The 20,427-nt window shown below is 47.5% G+C and overlaps 1 protein-coding gene across 8 annotated transcripts in view; it reads left to right on the plus strand.

Moving 5' to 3' along the window:
- LOC105493783 (HECT, UBA and WWE domain containing E3 ubiquitin protein ligase 1) overlaps positions 1-18,723 on the plus strand; it is a 154,623-nt gene extending 135,900 nt beyond the window's left edge. For 5 of the 8 annotated variants that reach the window (XM_011761697.3, XM_071088707.1, XM_071088712.1 and 2 more), the window contains 21 exons: positions 220-434; positions 511-799; positions 933-1,035; positions 2,181-2,727; positions 3,410-4,010; positions 4,840-4,961; positions 5,073-5,229; positions 6,506-6,638; positions 6,905-7,107; positions 7,699-7,826; positions 9,171-9,267; positions 11,802-11,957; positions 12,526-12,771; positions 13,163-13,280; positions 13,923-14,063; positions 14,828-15,115; positions 15,242-15,347; positions 16,022-16,139; positions 16,829-17,010; positions 17,333-17,523; positions 18,107-18,723. In XM_011761697.3, coding sequence (XP_011759999.2) covers positions 220-434; positions 511-799; positions 933-1,035; positions 2,181-2,727; positions 3,410-4,010; positions 4,840-4,961; positions 5,073-5,229; positions 6,506-6,638; positions 6,905-7,107; positions 7,699-7,826; positions 9,171-9,267; positions 11,802-11,957; positions 12,526-12,771; positions 13,163-13,280; positions 13,923-14,063; positions 14,828-15,115; positions 15,242-15,347; positions 16,022-16,139; positions 16,829-17,010; positions 17,333-17,523; positions 18,107-18,209 — 4,244 coding nt within the window. In that variant the 3' untranslated portion in view covers positions 18,210-18,723. The remainder of the gene's footprint in view (positions 1-219; positions 435-510; positions 800-932; positions 1,036-2,180; positions 2,728-3,409; positions 4,011-4,839; positions 4,962-5,072; positions 5,230-6,505; positions 6,639-6,904; positions 7,108-7,698; positions 7,827-9,170; positions 9,268-11,801; positions 11,958-12,525; positions 12,772-13,162; positions 13,281-13,922; positions 14,064-14,827; positions 15,116-15,241; positions 15,348-16,021; positions 16,140-16,828; positions 17,011-17,332; positions 17,524-18,106) is intronic. The other 3 variants (XM_071088710.1, XM_071088711.1, XM_071088709.1) reach the window with 2 other exon arrangements.
- The last annotated feature ends 1,704 nt before the right edge of the window (positions 18,724-20,427 follow it).

The raw sequence follows: 20,427 nt of genomic DNA on the forward strand, positions 1-20,427 counted from the left end.
CTCTACGAAAATATATATGTAAATTAGCCAGGCATTTTGGTGCATGCCTGTAGTCCCAGCTACTCAAGAGGCTGAGGCAGGAAGACTTGAGCCCAGGAGCTCAACACTGCAGTGAGTCAAGGGTTGCACCACTACACTCCGGCCTGGGCAACAGACCAAGACCCCATCTCAAAAATTTAATAAGGCATGAATCCCTTTACATGTTATATCTCCCCTTAGGTATCAGTCTCCCTGAAGGCGTGGACCCCTCTTTTCTGGCTGCCCTGCCTGATGACATCCGTCGGGAAGTTCTACAGAACCAGCTAGGCATTCGTCCACCAACCCGGACTGCCCCCTCCACAAATAGCTCAGCGCCTGCAGTGGTGGGGAATCCTGGTGTGACTGAAGTGAGCCCTGAGTTTCTGGCTGCCCTGCCTCCAGCTATTCAGGAGGAAGTATGTGAGCGGGAAGGTGGTGGGGCCAGGCTGCCTGGCAGGAGAAATGCCCTCATTGACTTCTTCTGCTCCATAGGTACTGGCACAGCAGAGAGCTGAGCAGCAGCGACGAGAACTGGCACAGAATGCCAGCTCAGACACCCCTATGGACCCTGTGACCTTCATCCAGACTCTGCCCTCAGACCTGCGCCGTAGTGTCCTAGAGGATATGGAGGACAGCGTGTTAGCTGTGATGCCACCTGACATTGCAGCTGAGGCTCAAGCCCTGAGACGAGAGCAGGAAGCCCGGCAGCGACAGCTCATGCATGAGCGTCTGTTTGGGCACAGTAGCACCTCTGCACTCTCTGCTATTCTCCGAAGCCCGGGTACAGAGGGAGGCAAGTGGGAGGGCTCTCAAAAGCTTTAGCTAGATGAGGCTGTATTTTCTTACCTTTGTATTACCTGTATCCAATTTACACCCTCTCCACAATCTCAGTTTTCTTTTTCTTTTCCTTCCAGCTTTCACCAGTCGCCTAAGTGGCAACCGTGGGGTCCAATATACTCGCCTTGCTGTGCAGAGAGGTGGCACCTTCCAGATGGGGGGTGGCAGCAGCCATAACAGGTACCTTTGTCTATTTTTACCTTACTATATCACCACTCAAGTCTACTAGCCCAACTCCCTTAGCTTTATAGGTGGAGAAGCTAAAATCCTGACAGGCAGGCAGGATGGTCTCTCTAAGCCATTTCCTTGAATAAGTGAGAGAGCCAGATCCTTGGACTCCCCATTCAGAAAACTACACCTTTTGGTTAGTCTTGCTACTGAAGACCACAATCGCTAAAGCAGGCTGGCAGCAGGTGCTAACTATGGTTTTAACGAGAAGGAACACCACTTGTCTCCCATGCAAGTAGTAAAACAAGTAACACCTGCCTTGAGTTTATAACACCTAGGCTAGGGAAGTATAGAGGAGTGAGTTAGCCAGGCTAAAACAGAGTGGGCCTGACATGGCAAAATGTGAAAAGAGTGATTGGTTCCTATAAGGCCACAAACTCCTGGTAGTCTAGAGAAGGCAGAAACTAGCATTGTCTCCTAGACTTAGGTACAGTCAGATTTTACCAGTCTATGGATGACACCTCTGCTGTCTTCTCAGTCGCCGTGTGATGTAGGGCAAGTCACTTAACCTGTTTGAGCCTCTTGTTTATCATCTCAAAAATGGGTGGTTCTCGGCCAGGTGTCGTGGCTCACGCCTATAATCCCAGCACTTTGGGAGGCTGAGGCAGGTGGATCACTTGAGTCCAGGTGTTCAAGACCAGCCTAGGCAACATGGCAAACCTGATCTCTACTAAAAATACAATAAGTAGTCGGGTGTGGTGGTGCACACTAGTAATCCCAGCTACTCGGGAGGCTGAGGCACGAGAATCACTTGAACCCCGGCGGGTGGAGGTTGCAGTGAGCCGATACCGCGCCACTGCACTCCAGCCTGGGTGACAGAGTGAGACTCCATCTCATCATAAAGCTGGTGGGGGTGGGGGTTGATTCTCTAAGCTGTACAGCAGCCCTGAAAGGATGATGTACAGTCATTGTAAAGTGCATGGTACATAGTAGACACCCAAGAGGGCAGCTGTTACTATGAAGAGCCCTTGGACTGGACACCCTTCTTTCTCAAGCTTCCTTGGAGATACCCAGCTCATTCCCCTCTCCCATTCTTATGCCTAATCCCAGAGCTCTAGCCACTGAAGTGTTACCCAAAAACCATGTTCTGTTTCCAGGCCTTCTGGCAGTAATGTAGATACTCTCCTCCGCCTCCGAGGACGGCTCCTTCTGGACCACGAAGCCCTTTCTTGTCTCCTGGTCCTACTTTTTGTGGATGAGCCAAAGCTCAATACTAGCCGTCTACACCGAGTACTGAGAAATCTCTGCTACCATGCCCAGACCCGCCACTGGGTCATCCGCAGTCTGCTCTCCATCTTGCAGCGCAGCAGTGAGAGTGAGCTATGCATTGAAACACCCAAACTCACTACAAGTGAGGAAAAGGGCAAAAAGTCGAGCAAGAGCTGTGGGTCAAGTAGCCATGAGAACCGTCCCCTGGACCTGCTACACAAGATGGAGTCGAAGAGCTCCAACCAGCTTTCCTGGCTCTCAGTATCCATGGATGCAGCCCTAGGCTGCAGGACTAATATATTTCAGATCCAGCGTTCAGGGGGGCGTAAACATACAGAGAAGCATGCAAGTGGTGGCTCCACCGTCCACATCCACCCCCAAGCTGCTCCTGTTGTCTGCAGACACGTTTTGGACACACTCATTCAACTGGCCAAGGTGAGGGTTTCGAACCCAACTCCTGGGGATGGAAGAAGGGTGGCAGCAAGAGCCTGGGTGAAAGTTGAACACTAAGCAGGCTAGCGTGTCTTTTTGCTCTTATTTTAAGTGTTGAGCCCTGTATTGTTTCTGGGGGATTGTCCTATATATTCCTGGGGTTTTTTCATTCTTTTCCATTTTTATGTATTGTCTTAATCATCAAAACAACTGGGCTATATGATTCCTGTTTTACAGATGAAGAACCTGGGATTCAGAACATTTTATTCATTTTGTCATATGATTAGAAAGTGATGGAGCTGGACCTAGAATTTAGTGTTCTTTCGATAATAAGCATTGCTGCCATCTATCAAAGGCCTGCCTTATGCCAGGCACTGTGCAATACATCATGTCGTTTAATCTCCAGCAACTTTGCAAGGAAGTGTAGTTATCCTCTCCATTTTATAAGTGCAGAGACTAAAACTCAGGAAAAGTTTGCTCGTGAGTCTGTATTGCTACAAAGCCCTCATTCATTTCTCTAGGCTGCTTTACTATCTGTTGGATAAAACTCTTATATGACATATCCCCCAATATTTACCAAAATTGTCTGAAGGAGAGTCTGGGAACCAGTTGTCTTTTCCCTATCAGGAAGGCTCATCCTCTGTGAAGACGTCCTAGACCAAGCCTGTCCTCCTTTTCCCGGCAGGTATTTCCCAGCCACTTCACACAGCAGCGGACCAAAGAAACAAACTGTGAGAGTGATCGGGAAAGGGGCAGTAAGGCCTGTAGCCCATGCTCCTCACAGTCCTCCAGCAGTGGCATTTGCACAGACTTCTGGGACTTATTGGTAAAACTGGACAACATGAATGTCAGCCGGAAAGGCAAGAACTCCGTGAAGTCAGTGCCAGTGAGCGCTGGCGGTGAGGGGGAAACCTCTCCATACAGCCTTGAGGCCTCTCCACTGGGGCAGCTCATGAACATGTTGTCACACCCAGTCATCCGCCGGAGCTCTCTCTTAACTGAGAAACTCCTCAGACTCCTCTCTCTCATCTCAATTGCTCTCCCAGAAAACAAGGTGTCAGAAGCACAGGCTAATTCTGGCAGCGGTGCTTCCTCCACCACTACTGCCACCTCAACCACATCTACCACCACCACCACTGCCGCCTCCACCACGCCCACACCCCCTACTGCACCCACCCCTGTCACTTCTGCTCCAGCCCTGGTTGCTGCCACGGCTATTTCCACCATTGCCGTAGCTGCTTCGACCACAGTGACTACACCCACGACTGCTACCACTACTGTTTCAAGTAAGTGTGGATGTAGACTGGGAGCTATAGGGTATATACTGTTGCACCCACTTCACCCCCTTTTCCATCCAGATAGTTCTCCCTCAGTGATAGCAATCAGCTTGGTTTGTGTTTGTGAGAGCAGAATGTGTCCATTCTCAACCTCATCTGTCCCAGTTCTCTCACTCTCCCTCCATCCCTGTCTCTCTCTCTCTCTCTCTTGCTCTCTCCCCTGCCTCTCATACACACACACCTTTGAAGGTCAGCAGGCATTCACTGAATTTGGCTTCCCTAGGCTAGGCACCAAAAGGAGGAAAGAAAGTTCCATCCTCAGGGAATTCCCAGCCTTTCCAGTCTTGTTGAGGGAGCCAGTTCTCGTGGGAAATAGTTAAAGGGCAGGCAGGATACAGTGTGATTCAGAGTAACCAGATCATCCCTGGAAATAAATGGAAATCTGTCCCTGCTACAAATTAGTAAGAATTATCTGAAGAAGTAGGTTTTAAAGAATAGAGGGGGCCATAATGGTGGGGGAATCGTTGGAAGAAATGCCTGGGGTTCTTGATCAGCTTAGAAGTTACAGTCATAGGAGTCCTCTTTGAGTTTATGGTGAGACCTGATTGCACCACTGCATTCTAGCTTGGGCAACAGAGCGAGACCCTGTCTCTAATAAAAAATAAAAAGCCTTTAGCATCCCAAGTCATTTAGATTTGCCTTTGGTGGGTGGGTTTTCCTTTTCAGTACTTTCCCATTTTGAAGCCCTGGGCAATTCAGTGATTCCTTGGTTTTGTCACTTAGTCCCTGGCTTGTGAGTTTCACAGAGGCTTAAAGTGTTCTGTCTGTTTTCTCAAAGTTTCTGCCACTACTAAGGGCAGCAAATCTCCAGCGAAGGTGGGTGATGGGGGCAGCAGCAGTACAGACTTTAAGATGGTGTCCTCTGGCCTCACTGAAAACCAGCTACAGCTCTCTGTAGAGGTGAGTCCAAGCTCTTCTGACCTGCTAAGACTTGGGGAGAAAGGATAAACAGGGTAGATAATGATTTTGTTCTCAGGCTGGAGCTTACTCCTCCTGTCTTCTTTTTCTCAGGTGTTGACATCCCACTCTTGTTCTGAGGAAGGCTTAGAGGATGCAGCCAACGTACTACTGCAGCTCTCCCGGGGGGACTCTGGGACCCGGGACACTGTTCTCAAGCTGCTACTGAATGGAGCCCGCCATCTGGGTTATACCCTTTGTAAACAAATAGGTAATAGCAGGAGTAAAGCATTCTTCTCTCTTTCTGAAAGTTTCCATTTAGCTGCTTCCTCTTTCTGGAATCCTTTCCTGAATCCCCAAGCTGAATCAGATACCTCCATGTCCCTATAACACAGCCTCCATGCTCCCTCTGTCTGTCGTAACACAGATTACCCTGGGTTATCATCTGTTTTCTTCTGCTCAGTTATTTGAAAGCAAGGCTGGGTTTGTCTCCTCATCCCCGCTGCCCAGCACACATTGGTGCTTAATAAAGGGAAAAAAGAACACGTGGGAACGGCAGTGCCTGTCTTCTCCATGCTGGGCACTCGTAATAACCCTGTGATAAGACTGCTGAGGCAGCTTCACTCCTTCAAAGTATGTGCCTACACTGCATTCAGCCTCAGGAATTACAGAGTCAGAATAGTACTCTCTGCTCTTGTGTAATTTTGAAGATACAAAAATTCTAAGAACAGTTACAAATTACCTAGTTTCTATCACCTTCCTCCCTGTTTTACTGAGAAGAAAGCCAAAACCCAGGGTGATAAAGTGATTGGACCAAGGAGTACAGCCAGGTTTTCTTTCAACATAGAGTCTCTCTACCTTGTCCCACCCTCATCCCAATCATGAGTCTCCCTAGATCTTGGCTACATACTTAGTTCTGTCTCTCCTTCACTCCCATGTCCCTAAGTCTGGGGTGATAGGAGAGTTGGTTGGCCTGTATAACTCAGGGTGTTCTTTGCTGCATGAAAATTACAACATTCTTCCAGAAAGAATTTAGCCTCTGACCTTTCTCTCTTGGCTGCCACCATCTATTCCACACCTATGGGCCAGGTACTGTCTAGGCAGTCTACCATATATTTATCTCTTAATTCTTATAGCAACCTTGTGAGGTTAGGCAGTAATATTCCCAATATTAATATTGGTAAGCAAATTGGGCAAGGGGTCAAGAAATTTGCCTGAAACCACCACAGAACCTCAGTAATTTTGAGAGATATATGGGATTTCAATCAGGATCTGTCTAGCTTCAGAGGAGATACTGTTTCTCTTCTACATGAAACTCATTTCATACAGATTCAGCAGATCCCTGTGGCCATAGGTAAATTGATAGTCCCAGGTGACGATCCATGGACACACATAAAAAGCTGAACAGAGTACGATTCCAACTCACTCTAGGTTCTTTGCAGCTGAGCAACGAAGAGTGGCCTAAGCAGGTGTCTTAGAGAGATTTGGCTTTTAGCCACTCTACCAGGGGAGTCTCTGAACACTTGCTGACTCCTCTGCCTGCTCAGGTACCCTGCTGGCCGAGCTGCGGGAATACAACCTCGAGCAGCAGCGGCGAGCCCAATGTGAAACCCTCTCTCCTGATGGCCTGCCCGAGGAGCAGCCACAGACCACCAAGCTGAAGGGCAAAATGCAGAGCAGGTGGGTGGTAGCCACCCTTTCACTGGGGGCTTGAATCTGGGATATTCTGGAAGATGGCTCTTGCTGGTTTCCTGGTCTTTTTTATTTCTCTGGGTGATTTTCGTATCTTTCCTATACACACTTGACCCATTTTTTTCTACTTTCTACTTGGAAGATTTCCTTCTGAGTTTCCTTACCCCTCTGGTTGACACCAGGAAGCCTTGCTTGCTTTGGGTGTTTATACTTTGATGCTGTCAATATACGCAAGCCACCTCTACACTATCCAGGTTTGACATGGCTGAGAATGTGGTAATTGTGGCATCTCAGAAGCGACCTTTGGGTGGCCGGGAGCTCCAGCTGCCTTCTATGTCCATGTTGACATCCAAGACATCTACCCAGAAGTTCTTCTTGAGGGTACTACAGGTCATCATCCAGCTCCGGGACGACACGCGCCGGGCTAACAAGAAAGCCAAGCAGACAGGCAGGCTAGGTATGGAACTAGAGTGTCCAGTTGAGGGGAAGGGTTGGTGGCGGTAAAGCCAGAGTCCTTGGAGGTGCAGGACTTAACGGCCTGTCTCCTTCCTGTTTGACCTTTCCAAAAGGAAAATGATTATCCTTTTTTCAGAATGTTGATGGCTGCATTCTACATCTCATTCAAACTATCTGCGTAGGAAATTCATTAGGGGGAGCGGGAATTAAGGGGGAGTGGAAATCTGGCAGGGAAGTTGGGGGCCAACCTTTTGCTGAACAAGACTTAACTCACTAGGTGCATCTCCTTTCTGCTTCCTTGGTCATTTCTAACTAAGCCGTGGCTTGACAAATCATTTTCCCTGCCTCTTTCCTCCTGTCCCACAGAACCCTCTCGCACAAAACCATCCGTCTGTCTAGCATCATGCCCCCTGCCCTTATCTGTAATGGTAAATCTTAGCGCCTGATGATGAGTGCTCTGAAGCTTCCTGAGCTAAAGCTCAAAAGACCTCAGCAAGATGCCCTGTGGCAGCCCAGGAGATAGGAGAGAGAATATTGGGCTTTCCCTCTTCCTATATTTTATATCTTGCCTTCCTCTTTCTCTTTCTCCCAGGTTCCTCCGGTTTAGGCTCAGCTAGCAGCATCCAGGCAGCTGTTCGGCAGCTGGAGGCTGAGGCTGATGCCATTATACAAATGGTACGTGAGGGTCAAAGGGCGCGGAGACAGCAACAAGCAGCAACGGTTAGCATGATGCCTGTGGCCCCTCATTCATTTGTCTCTCCACTCATCCCCCCACCATGTCATCAGTGGGGTTTCATTGCCTTTACCTTGTATGCTTTTGCATTAAGTTTGCTATATGAATGCTTCTGGACAAAAGGGTTACTTTCTGTTGGTGTTTTCCTATTTGTTGATTGGTTTGTTGGTTTGATTTGATTTAAAGCTTGGCCATCATACCCCACTCCCAGCTATCCAGTCAACAGTGGCGCTTTTGCAAACTGCCTGATGCTAAGTGTTGTCTGGGTTCTGAGGGGATATGGGGTGAAGTTTTTTTTCAGTCTCATGGAACAATGCAGGTACATCAGAAACATCTCAGGAATCCTACCATTGAAAGTCCCCCAAGCTTGGTACATATCCCACACAGCCACTTCTGTCTGTGACTGCTCCCTCCACCCTGCCCTCTGCCTTTATTCTCCGTAACCCCTTGGTACCTAGGCACTCAGGCACTTTTAGGAGGAAACCTTCAGGTACTTAAATAGCCAACTCAGTGCTGGGGTCCCGGCATTGAGTGGCTGCAGTAAAAGCCTGGCATCACATATGTATGCTGTGGCACTCCCTCATTGTTTTCCTGTCCTTGCAACATGTAAGTTACCTTTCCAAGGTCCAAGAAAGGTATCCTAAGACCTGATATTTCTTTGCATATAATTACTGTTATACAGTATGGTTTTATTGAATAGGCAGGGAAAAGCCTTGAACTTAAGGGAAGTGACTCTAGGAAGGTAGAAAGGGGAAATAAAGCTGTTATTCTGGAGTATTTTTTCTGCCTAGTCTCTTTCCCATTACCCGAAAAGATGTTGGCTTTTTAAATTATCCCACTCATGAGAGGTTGCTCTAATTCTCCTGTTATTTCCCCTTTTGTGAGCAAACAGAAACAAAGAGCAAACCTACCTTCCACCCATCTGAATCTTTTATACATACATACATACACACACACACACCCCCACACACACACACCCCCCCACACACACACACCCCCACACACACACCCCCCCACACACACACCCCAGAAGACGACAAAGTTTGTATACAGGAGGCTAGTTCTGACTGGTCACAGATCTGGATTGTAGACTGTAGGAAATGTAGGCATCCGAGGAGCTGTTGGGAAAAGCTTGGAAAACTTACACTGGAGAAAAGCAGAAGAGTTGAGAAAGGCATCCTTTTGTCCTGGATAGCTACAGTTTCCCCACCCAAATATGGGAAGTTTCTTTGCAAGCTCAATGTGTGAGAAGTGGAAGGGCCAACCTCTAGCCTGCCTCTAAGGAAAGCAGAGTTGCACCCTTATGTGATTTTTGTCTCCCTTTTATCCAGTCGGAGTCTAGCCAGTCAGAGGCATCTGTCCGGAGGGAGGAATCACCCATGGATGTGGACCAGCCATCTCCCAGTGCTCAAGATACTCAATCCATTGGTCAGTACTACTTCCTGTTTCCAGCCAAGCAAAAGTCTTCTGGAATGTCTGCTGAATCCTCTGCTCCCAGCATATATAAGCCCAGTGTTTTCCCATTTCTTCCAGTAAACCCTGGTTTCCGTAAATGGTAACAGGTGTTTGACAACCAAGGCACACTTTTCTTTCCTGTAGTAAAGAAACTATATGGTGGGATATTATGCATTCAGACAGCATGTTTTTGTGGGGTTTTTTGTTATTGTGGTGGTGGTTTTTGAGACAGCCTCCCTCTGTTGCCAGGCTAGAATGCAGTGGCACGATCTCTGCTCACTGCAACCTCTGCCTCCTGGGTTCAAGCAATTCTCATGTCTCAGTCTCCCGAGTAGCTGGGATTACAGGCACGTACCACCACACCTGGCTAGTTTTTGTATTTTTTTTTTTTAGTAGAGACGGAGTTTTGCTATGTTGTCCAGGCTGGTCTCAAACTCCTGACCTCAGGTGATCCACCTGCCTTGGCCTCCCAAAGTGTTAGAATTACAGGCGTGAGCCACCGCACCCAGCCCAGCACGTGTTTTAAAACTTTTGTTTTATTATTGAGGCAGGGTCTTTCTCCGTCACCTAAGCTAGGATGCAGTAACGCAGTCATAGCTCACTGCAATCTCAAACTTCTGGGCTCAGTCAATCCTCCTGCCTCGGCTATGAGTAGCTGGGACTATAAGGGACAGGCCACCATGCCCAGCTAATTTTTTTTATTTTTGTAGAAATGGAGTCTCACTATGTTGCCCGGGCTGATCTTGAACTCCTGGCCTCAAGCCATCCTCTCACTTCAGTCTCCCGTGTTTTATTGATTTATTGATTTATTGATTTTTGAGTCATAGTCTCGCTGTGTCGCCCAGAGTGGGGTGCAGTGGTGCCATCTCGGCTCACTGCAACCTCCGCCTCCTGGGTTAAAGTGATTGTCCTGCCTCAGCCTCCCAAGTAGATGGGATTACAGGCGTCCGCCACCATGCCCGGCTAATTTTTTTTTTTTTTGTATTTTTAGTAGAGACAGGGTTTCGCCATATTGGCCAGGCTGGTTTCGGACTCCTGACCTCAGGTAATCCACCCGCCTCGGCCTCCCAAAGTGCTGGGATTACAGGTATGAGCCACGGCCGACCAGCCCTAGTCTCCCATGTTTTAAATCTTGGCTCCCCCATTTACTGGCTCTGGGACCTGAGGCAAACCTCTTCGTTAGGTTTCCTTGTTTAAAATAGGAATGTTCAGTTCTTAGGATTAAATGAGTTAACACATGTATAGTGGTTAGAGAAGCCTTGTAGGACAACCATTGTTGAAATGCTGTATTAAGTCATTTACTTTCCATCAGGATTTGGGGAGATAGATGTTATTCCTGTGTTCTGTATTCACCTTCTTTTACCTAAGGTAATATTTGCAAGTACCAGAGCCAGGATTCAAACCTAAGGCTGTCAGAACCTTGAAGAATAGTCAGGATTTGGGTAAAGAATGAACAGCAAAGGTCAAGAAGAAACCTAAGCAGGGCAGGTGTATGGGGGTCGGGGATTGATGAGGAAACAGTCACTCCCCACCCAGAAGATGGGGCTGGGTCTTGCTGCTGAGCAGAGGTTAGAATAAGCCCCCAGTGAGTATCAGGAAAAGTACCAGCCATGGGGTTCCATCAGTCACACCATGGCTTCTCAGGGTTTTAAACTGCCCCAGGACAAGATGACTAATTTAGAAGGCATTAGACAGCCGGGCGTGGTGGCTCAGGCCTGTAATCCCAGCACTTTGGGAGGCCAAGGCAAGTGGATCACAAGGGCAGGAGTTCAAGACCAGCCTGACCAACATGATGAAACCAAGTCTCTACTAAAAATACAAAAATTAGCTGGGCATGGTGGCTTGCGCCTGTAATTCCAGCTACTCAGGAGGCTGAGGCTGGAGAATCACTTGAACCCGGGAGGCAGAGGTTGCAGTGAGCCGAGATCACACCACTGCACTGCAGCCTAGGCAGCAGAACGAGACTCTGTCTCAGAAAAAAAAAAAAGGCATTAGACTTAGGGTTAGTTAGAAAGATCTAGTTTGATGTCCTGGTGCTGTCCTCCTCGGAAACCAAAATGAGGGAAAGACAGCCTACTTTCCAAGGCCAGCTGTCAGAATTCAATGACGATAGTGTCCTAAAACGTCCTGTGTAAACTGGACAGCAACCATCCAAAACTCCACTGTTGTCACATTACCCTGAGGTAATCCACAGATTCTCTTGAAACTAGTGAGGCGGTGACTAGACTAGCACTGTCTGGAACTGCAGTAGCACCTGTGGCTTTTGAGCACCTTAAATGTGGCTAGTGCACCTGAGGAGCCAGATTCATTATTTTATTTATTCTATTCAATGTAAATGCCCTACAGTATAGTCCTAGACCTTGTTTCAGATGTTGCTCAGTGAGTACCACTGAGTGGCCACTGATCCCCTCTACTTAATCTGTATATTAGTTGGTGTGTTTGGTCTAGAAAAAGCTAAGTAGAAGGGAAATTTTGAAAACTTTGACTCTCTTCTGTGTGCCCTTCAGCCTCCGATGGAACCCCACAGGGGGAGAAGGAAAAGGAAGAAAGACCACCTGAGTTACCCCTGCTCAGTGAGCAGCTGAGCTTGGATGAGCTGTGGGACATGCTGGGGGAGTGTCTAAAGGAACTAGAGGAATCCCATGACCAGCATGCTGTGCTAGGTAAGTTGTGGGCTAAAGGCCCAGGTCCCAACCCACTGGTCTGCTCTGGGGACCTTCCTGCCAGCTTGTTTTTCTTCCTTCCAGGTTATTCCTCTCAGTGTCTCTGTAATGAGAATTCAAAAGAGAAGCGTTTTTTCTCTGACCTCAGTATAAAAAAGATTGACCTTTTAATAACTGGTGTCTTGCACTTTGTAGAGAAGGTGAATCTTTATAACTGGTTACCTATCCCATTTTTCTTTGGCTTCAAGGAAGTTCCTCTGTGACTTGGTTCTACTATCATATTTCCCTGCAAGTTCTCATTGTTTCTACTTTTTTTTTTTTTTTTTTTAAATCAGAAATGAGGTTTCACTATGTTGCCCAGGGTGATCTCAAACTCCTGGGCTCAAGCAATTTTCCCACCTCGGCCTCCCAGATTGCTGGGATCATAGGTGTGAGCCACCACACCTAGCCTAGTTTTCATTATTTCTTCTTCCATATTTATTTTTATAATTTGTTTTTGAGGGCAAACAGGTTTGCATGTTGAAGTTTGCAAAGTAAAATGTTACTTTCCCATCATTCCTACCCCTAGTGCTACAGCCTGCCGTCGAGGCCTTCTTTCTGGTCCATGCCACAGAGCGGGAGAGCAAGCCTCCTGTCCGAGACACCCGTGAGAGTCAGCTGGCACACATCAAGGACGAGCCTCCTCCACTCTCCCCTGCGCCCTTAACCCCAGCCACGCCTTCCTCCCTTGACCCATTCTTCTCCCGGGAGCCCTCATCTATGCACATCTCCTCAAGCCTGCCCCCTGACACACAGAAGTTCCTTCGCTTTGCAGGTACAGGGAACTTTTAGGCTGCCAGGTGTAGAAGGCTTCATTTTAAACAGTATTGTTCCATACAATTAATCCTTAGCGATTCCAGAGCGGGGGGGAGAGAGAGAGAGAGAGAGAGAGTGTGTGTGTGCGTGTGTGTGTGTGTGTGTGTGTGTGTACACACCTGTGTATGTAAACCCTGCATGGTTTCCCATGGCCTCAGGATACTCAGATTTAGAATAGAAATGCTCAGATTCACGTTCACACCTCAAGGGTTGGCCCTTGGTTTTCATTAGTCCTTTTAGAGCCCTGAAATAGGGAAGAGGAAGGAAGAGAGAGTTACTAGCTGGTTGGCTGTCTTACAGCTTCTGGGGCCCATGATGTGCTTAATTCTCGCTGTCACTTCTCCCCTCAGAGACTCACCGCACTGTGTTAAACCAGATCCTACGGCAGTCCACGACCCACCTTGCTGATGGGCCTTTTGCTGTCCTGGTAGACTACATTCGTGTCCTCGACTTTGATGTCAAGCGCAAGTATGTGTCCTGGATATTGGGGGGTGGAGGGGTGGTGAGAACTCCTCAAATGGTAACTCGCCTCTGAAGTTACTCTTGAGGCCACAAGTTTCCTTTGGTGGCAGCACTTGGAATATAGTGGTGGTGGGGAGGGAAGAGACAGCTGTACCATTGATGGCCATCATACCTAAATACTCCTTGGGCTTCTCCCCCGCCTTCTGCATTTTTCATCAGCAAAGCAGAGTCACATGATTTTTGAACCACACGATTTCTAAAGTTCTGTTTCATCCTTTGGGGGTAGTACAGGAGGCACAGGTGGCCATAGTACACGCACAGCAGGGTTCCAGGGCTTCCACAACACTCTTGGAGTCTTCCCTGTGCCTCTCCTCCTCCTCGTGCATGTGTACATGCTTACCTGCTTGTGGGAGAAATCACATGTCACAATCTTTGTGGGTCCTTACTCAGTGGAGGTAAGAAAAATTTAGAGTTGGTAATGAGTGATCTACCTCTCCCAACTACTGGGCATTTCCCAAACAGTGGGGAGCAGAGATCAAAGTGTTTGGAGGATAGAAGAAGCATCATTGTGGAAGGTCTTCCTAATCACACAAACAAATTTGTTCTGCCACCCTTAATCCTGTCTTCCTTCCTTTTCTACCTCCCAAGATATTTTCGCCAAGAGCTGGAGCGTTTAGATGAGGGGCTCCGGAAAGAAGACATGGCTGTGCATGTCCGTCGTGACCATGTGTTTGAAGACTCCTATCGTGAGCTGCATCGCAAATCCCCTGAAGAAATGAAGAATCGATTGTAAGGGCCCAGGAACGGAGAAAAGATGGCGGGTGGGAGGTGGGGCCTCCTGCACAGTAGTGATGGCTTGCTCTAGCCTCAAATTTAGGGAGGTGCTGCCTAAATTTGAGACAGGAAAGTATTTGGTGTTTATAAAGATATACCTGCTGGCTTTGCAATGAGAGCTTTACCATTGCTGTACTAGGAATGCCCATGTATGAGTGGCTCCACCAAACTGGTAACTGCTCACTGGTGATTCTGAAGCCACCTAGAGGAGATCAGCAGTTTTTGATACTGAGCATAGGAGCTGATGAGATGAAAGACCTATTCAAGTCATTTAATGATTCCTCCCCATCTCTTGTGTGGGCTCACCATCTGTGTAATCACAAGAAGTCAGGGAGTCTCCCTAGACAGACTATATGCCATGTTCTTCCACCAAATACCTTTAAAGAATTAGGACTCTGGGCTTATCCCTCTCTAATACCACTTTTCTCCCCTCCCGACTTAACCTAAGCAAGCCTTCATTTATTCCTCTGATACCTTTCCTATTGGTGTTTTCCGGAATATCTGTTAACCTTGACTATTTTGGGACATCTCCGTCAGTGGTGCTTTTGTTTGGTCCCAGATCTCCACCCCACTTCTGGGCTGTCCTGGCACTCTCTGTTCACCTCTTCATCTGACACTGCACCCCCAGACACTGCTTCACAGTCTCTCACTCATACAAATGACTGGATGTATCCTGGGTTTTCTGCACAGCTCTTTTCTGCTTCTGCTTTCTTATGCAGGTATATAGTGTTTGAAGGAGAAGAAGGGCAGGATGCTGGCGGGCTCCTGCGGGAGTGGTACATGATCATCTCTCGGGAGATGTTTAACCCTATGTATGCCTTGTTCCGTACCTCACCTGGTGATCGAGTCACCTACACCATCAATCCATCTTCCCACTGCAACCCCAACCACCTCAGCTACTTCAAGTTTGTCGGACGCATTGTGGCCAAAGCTGTATATGACAACCGTCTTCTGGAGTGCTACTTTACTCGATCCTTTTACAAACACATCTTGGGCAAGTCAGTCAGGTGAGAATGAGGCATAGTCCTGGGACTATCCTCAGTCCTGGGGGTCTTGTATTTTTGTGTCCCATCCTTGTGCTCCCTCTTCCCCCCACCCACAAACCATGACCCTGTATAATTGTGTTTTTCTAGATATACAGATATGGAGAGTGAAGATTACCACTTCTACCAGGGTCTGGTTTATCTGCTGGAAAATGATGTCTCCACACTAGGCTATGACCTCACCTTCAGCACTGAGGTAGGTCAAGAAATCCTAATCACAGCACATCCAGCCAGTATAGAAGATCCATTCCAGGTTCACCTTAGAACTAGCACTGCGTGACTTTCTCATAGTTCTAGGGAAGCATCTTGACTTCTTAAAGCTGCAGCAGGTGTTTGTGAGTGACATCACAAACAGGAAAACCAGGATTTGCAGGCCATTCCCTAGTTTCACCTTTATTTAAAAAATAAATAAATGAATAAAATGCTCTAGTGCATAATTCTTCATTACCAAGGGTGAATGTAGAAATTTTGTACACCAGCTATTGATTGTAGAAAAATTGTACAAATGTAAGTGGGGGGTAAATGAAGGTAATTAAGGTTATTCTTCTCCCAAATTGTTTTCGTAAGAGATTACATTCCGTTATGTAAGTTAGCCATTTCCTTTTCCCTTTTACCACTGACAGTTGCCTTACTCTCTTCTGGTTTCTTTGTGGGTCTTAGAGCCAAAGAGTATTTTCCTCTTTCCTACCCAAAGCCTTTCCCTATCAGGCGAGTTGCTAGCTGTGAGTAGTGAAAAAAGTCACTGTTTTGTATGGACTTGCCTCATCTCTCTGCCCAGGACATGGCAAGGGGTTTAGGGTGTGTTCCTAGGTATCTAATCCCATCCTAGACGAAGTCTGATATGTATGATTGGTGTTTTGGTTGTTCTAGGTCCAAGAGTTTGGAGTGTGTGAAGTTCGTGACCTCAAACCCAATGGGGCCAACATCTTGGTAACAGAGGAGAATAAGAAGGAGTATGTACACCTGGTATGCCAGATGAGAATGACAGGTAGGGGAAATGTTCCTAGTCCTCTAGTTGCTCAATATGAGAAGAGGTCAGACTTGATTCATTTGATAGGCATGTTTTGTTTTCCTCCACTATGACAAAGCCACAAATACCTTGCACAAAAGACAAAACACTTGATCAAAAATACTTAACTTTGGGCGTGGTGGCTCATGCCTGTAATCCCAGCACTTTGGGAGGCCAAGGCGGGTGGATCAGTTGAGGTCAGGAGTTTGAGACCAGCCTGGCCAACATGGTGAAACCCCGTCTCTACTAAAGTAAAAAATTAGCCGGGTGTGGCAGCGTGTTCCTGTAGTCCCAGCTACTTGGGAGGCTGAGGCAGAAGAATTGCTTGAACCTGGGAGGTGGAGGTTGCAGTGAGCTGAGATTGCACCACTCTACTCCAGCCTGGGTGACAGAGTGAGACACCGTCTCAAAAAAAAAAACAAAAACAAACAAAAAAACACCACTGGGCACAGTGGCTCACACTTGTAATCCTAGCACTTTGGGAGGCTGAGGCAGGAGGATAGCTTGAGTCCAGGGAGTTGAGACTAGCCTGGGCAAAATCAACCAGGCGTGGTGGTGCATGCCTGTAGTCCCAGCTAACAGTGGTAGATGGGAGCCAGACTGGGGATCTCTGACCTCTACAGTTGTGTGAGTTTAGAAATCATGTGGCTTTTTGGTTATCTCACCAGGAGCCATCCGCAAGCAGCTGGCGGCTTTCTTAGAAGGCTTCTATGAGATCATTCCAAAGCGCCTCATTTCCATCTTCACTGAGCAGGAGTTAGAGCTGCTTATATCAGGACTGCCCACCATTGACATCGATGATCTGAAATCCAACACTGAATACCACAAGTACCAGTCCAACTCTATTCAGGTGAGCTGCTGCTGGCATCCCTCTTCATATGGTCCTCTCATACGGTCCTCTAGGCAACGCTAGTTTGTGTGATAACAAATAAACCAGTAGTACTCTTAGAGGACGGTGCATGTAGAAGACAGTCTACCTATATCTAACTCTGTTCTCCTGGAACATAGCCGACTTCTCTTGGCCATCTTATGAATGAAAGGGACTAAAGCTCATCCTACAGAAGGGACTTGCCTCAGATACCAAGTCCAGTCCTATTTCCCAGATTCCATCCCCCTACCCTGCTTCTAGGAGCTTTCTACCTAACACTGGCTTCATGGGTCCTTTCTTACAGATCCAGTGGTTCTGGAGAGCATTGCGTTCTTTCGACCAAGCTGACCGTGCCAAGTTCCTCCAGTTTGTCACGGGTACTTCCAAGGTACCCCTGCAAGGCTTTGCTGCCCTCGAAGGCATGAATGGCATTCAGAAGTTTCAGATCCATCGAGATGACAGGTCCACAGATCGCCTGCCTTCAGCTCACACATGGTAAAAGGAAGGGTTTGTTTCTCCTTTTCAGCGCTTAGATTGAGCTTGCATACTTGATGTTTTCAGGACCCTACCCAAGATTGGGAACGCAAATGTGGCTGAGTCCTGGACCTTGGGTAACTCACAGTTTGGTGTTTCTATGGAGGTGATGTTTGAGATGAGATGTGCTAGACACAGTGGGGGCTGGGGAGACACTGGCAGGTAAACAGCACCACAAGAGAGCATGGTGTATTCCAGGACCAGCGTGACTGGAGCAAGGAGGAGTTGCAGGGAGCAGAAGTCTAAAGAGCTCAGCAGAGTGACTCTGAAAACCTCCTTCAAGTTTGCACTTTAGCCTGTGGGCGAGTTGAGGCCAGGGTGTTTAAGGAGGAGTGACAGGGTCAGATTTTTGGTTTTGGTGCCCGATTGCCAGTTTGGGAGCCAGATAAAGGAGGGCAGACTGGGCTGAGACAAGATTGGGAGTCATCAAGAAGCAGGGAGTTGGTTTCTTCAGGGAGGGGAGGGGCTGGTGGGCACCATGGGAACACACAGGTTTGGTTATCTGTCATCCCTCACCACGAACTGATCTTTCTTCTTTCCTTAGTTTTAATCAGCTGGATCTGCCTGCCTATGAGAGCTTTGAGAAGCTCCGCCACATGCTACTATTGGCTATCCAGGAGTGCTCTGAAGGCTTTGGGCTGGCCTAATAAGGCCCTGCCCACCTCTGTGGGTTTTTTTTTACCATTGTTGGACCTGGGGAGGGGGGAGTTAAAAAAAAGAACCAGAAAGAAATTGTCAAAAACCAATAAATGAAATCCACCAACTCACCGTGTGTGTCCCAGCTGCCCCATCTTCCCCAGCGCATACCTATTCCTCTTCTCATTCTCTCCCCGCCACCTGTTTCCTCACCTTCTCTCCCCTTTCCATGCCGTCCATGATCCCCGCCCCATGTGTTTAAAAGGCAGTAGCCTTTGCAGGGACCTGTCTGTCCCGACTGTTTGAACAGTGTGCTCCTCAGATTCTGTGTTCAGAAGGATTTGCTGCATTGAGACTTGAAACCTTTGGATAGGGGAAAAAATTATATATATATATATTTTTTTGTTCTGTTTGCATTTCTTAATTTGTGCTTGGAATGTGTTGATGTGCACAGCTAATGATTCAATGCGAGACAAGATTGGCGTCTGTGTTGTGGAGGTTTCAAATAAAGAGCACTCTTCATAACTTACTTTTCACAATGGAGTTTTTTTCAAACTTTAAAAAAAAAAAAAACTCTTAAGCACATGCTAGGCATCTGGAGAAAAGATCCAAATGGATTCTCCAGGAAACCATCCCTGCCCGACCCGCTTGTCCACCTGCCTCCACCACTGGTGCAACTTCATCCTTCAGAGTCAGTTTCTGCAGTCAGGAGAGATTGGCAGTTCACCAGAAATTGGGGGTGGGGGCATCTGTTTTTTTTAGAATGGGAGCTGCACTTGGGGATGGTGATGGTGTTAGAGATTGCAGCCTAGGACAAAGCATCACCTTGCTCAAGGGGAACAAACTGCAGCAGGTTGTACAAAACAGAGCTCACTTGACCCAGCCCAGGGTTTTACTTGGTGAGCCTTTCCAGTAGTCCTGAGTCTGGGGCTCAGTTTTAGGTTTTTATTTCATTAATGTTTGTTTATTTCTAATAAATTTTAATAAACAAGTAATTTAGGTCACCAGAAGACCATTCTTTTTGTTTGTCTATTTTTGTTGTTACTCCCTCTCTCATCATCTGTCTGCCAGTCTGTTCACAGATCACCTTGTAGTCCCTCGTGGTTTTTACTCCAGTGCTTAAAGCTGATCTAAGGACTTCGATGGTTCCAGCCTTCAAAGAAAAAAATAATAAAAATTTAGTTAGAAAAAATATCCCCAAGTGGTGCTTGCCTTGTGTGGTTTTTCTCATTCCCTGAGGGTGCTACTTCTGAACAGATTGTCCCTTTGACCTTGTCCCAAAGTGTGGGTCTAGGAAAGCAAGGGTGTGTCTTTAACCTGATCCCCTGGTCCTGGAGCCAAGGCTGCTAGCCATTTCCCCCTTTTTTAGTGTTTCCACTCTTGTGCCTGGCCCTTCTGAGAAGGCAGGGGAATCGCCCCGTCCCTGTTACTGAGCTTCTAGTAGGGAGGTGAAGACAGTGATTAGTTTTGTGACACATAGAAGTGCCTGGCCTAGCCTCGAGAGTCAGGGAAAGCTTTCCATCGTCAGTGCACTTGGATTGCAGCCTAAAGCTGTGTAGGAGTTGAGGTTAAGCACGGAGGGGTCATACAATTCAAGGCAGCAGGAGTTTAGTTGCTTAGAGTCCAGAGGGACTTTAAAATGGAAGAGAGAGACCAGGTGCGGTGGCTCACACCTGTATTTCCCAGCACTTTGGGAGGCTGAGGCAGGTGGGTCACCTGAGATGAGTTCAAGACCAGCGTGGCCAAAACGGCAAAACCCTGTCTCTACTGAAAATACAAAAATTAGCTGGGCGTGCTGGCGGGCGCCTGCAGTCCCAACTGCTGGCGGTCCTAGCCACCGCGCCAGTCCCAGCCAGGCGCTGTGACACACGCCTGTAATCCCAGCACTTTGGGAGGCTGAAGCAGGAGAATTGCTTGAACCCAGGAGGCGAAGGTTGCAGTGAGCTGAGATCACGCCATTGCACTCCAGCCTGGGTGACCGAGTGAGACTCAGTCTCAAAAAGAAAAAAAAAAAGGAATAAGCAGAAAGAGTAGAATTTGTCAATAAGTAATAAGATTAACTGGTTCTTTGAAATAAAGGTCTGGCAGGTAATTTAAATTTGAAAGTAAAGGGGATTCCTGGGTTGGAGGTTGGGGGTTGGATGTGGAAGCTGGGAGTACAGATGAAATAATCCTGTGGGAAATGGAAGCGAATCTCATTCAGTGGGATACTACAGAAACAGAACATGA

This window comes from Macaca nemestrina, chromosome X, assembly GCF_043159975.1.
Source record: "Macaca nemestrina isolate mMacNem1 chromosome X, mMacNem.hap1, whole genome shotgun sequence".
Lineage (NCBI taxonomy): Eukaryota > Metazoa > Chordata > Mammalia > Primates > Cercopithecidae > Macaca > Macaca nemestrina.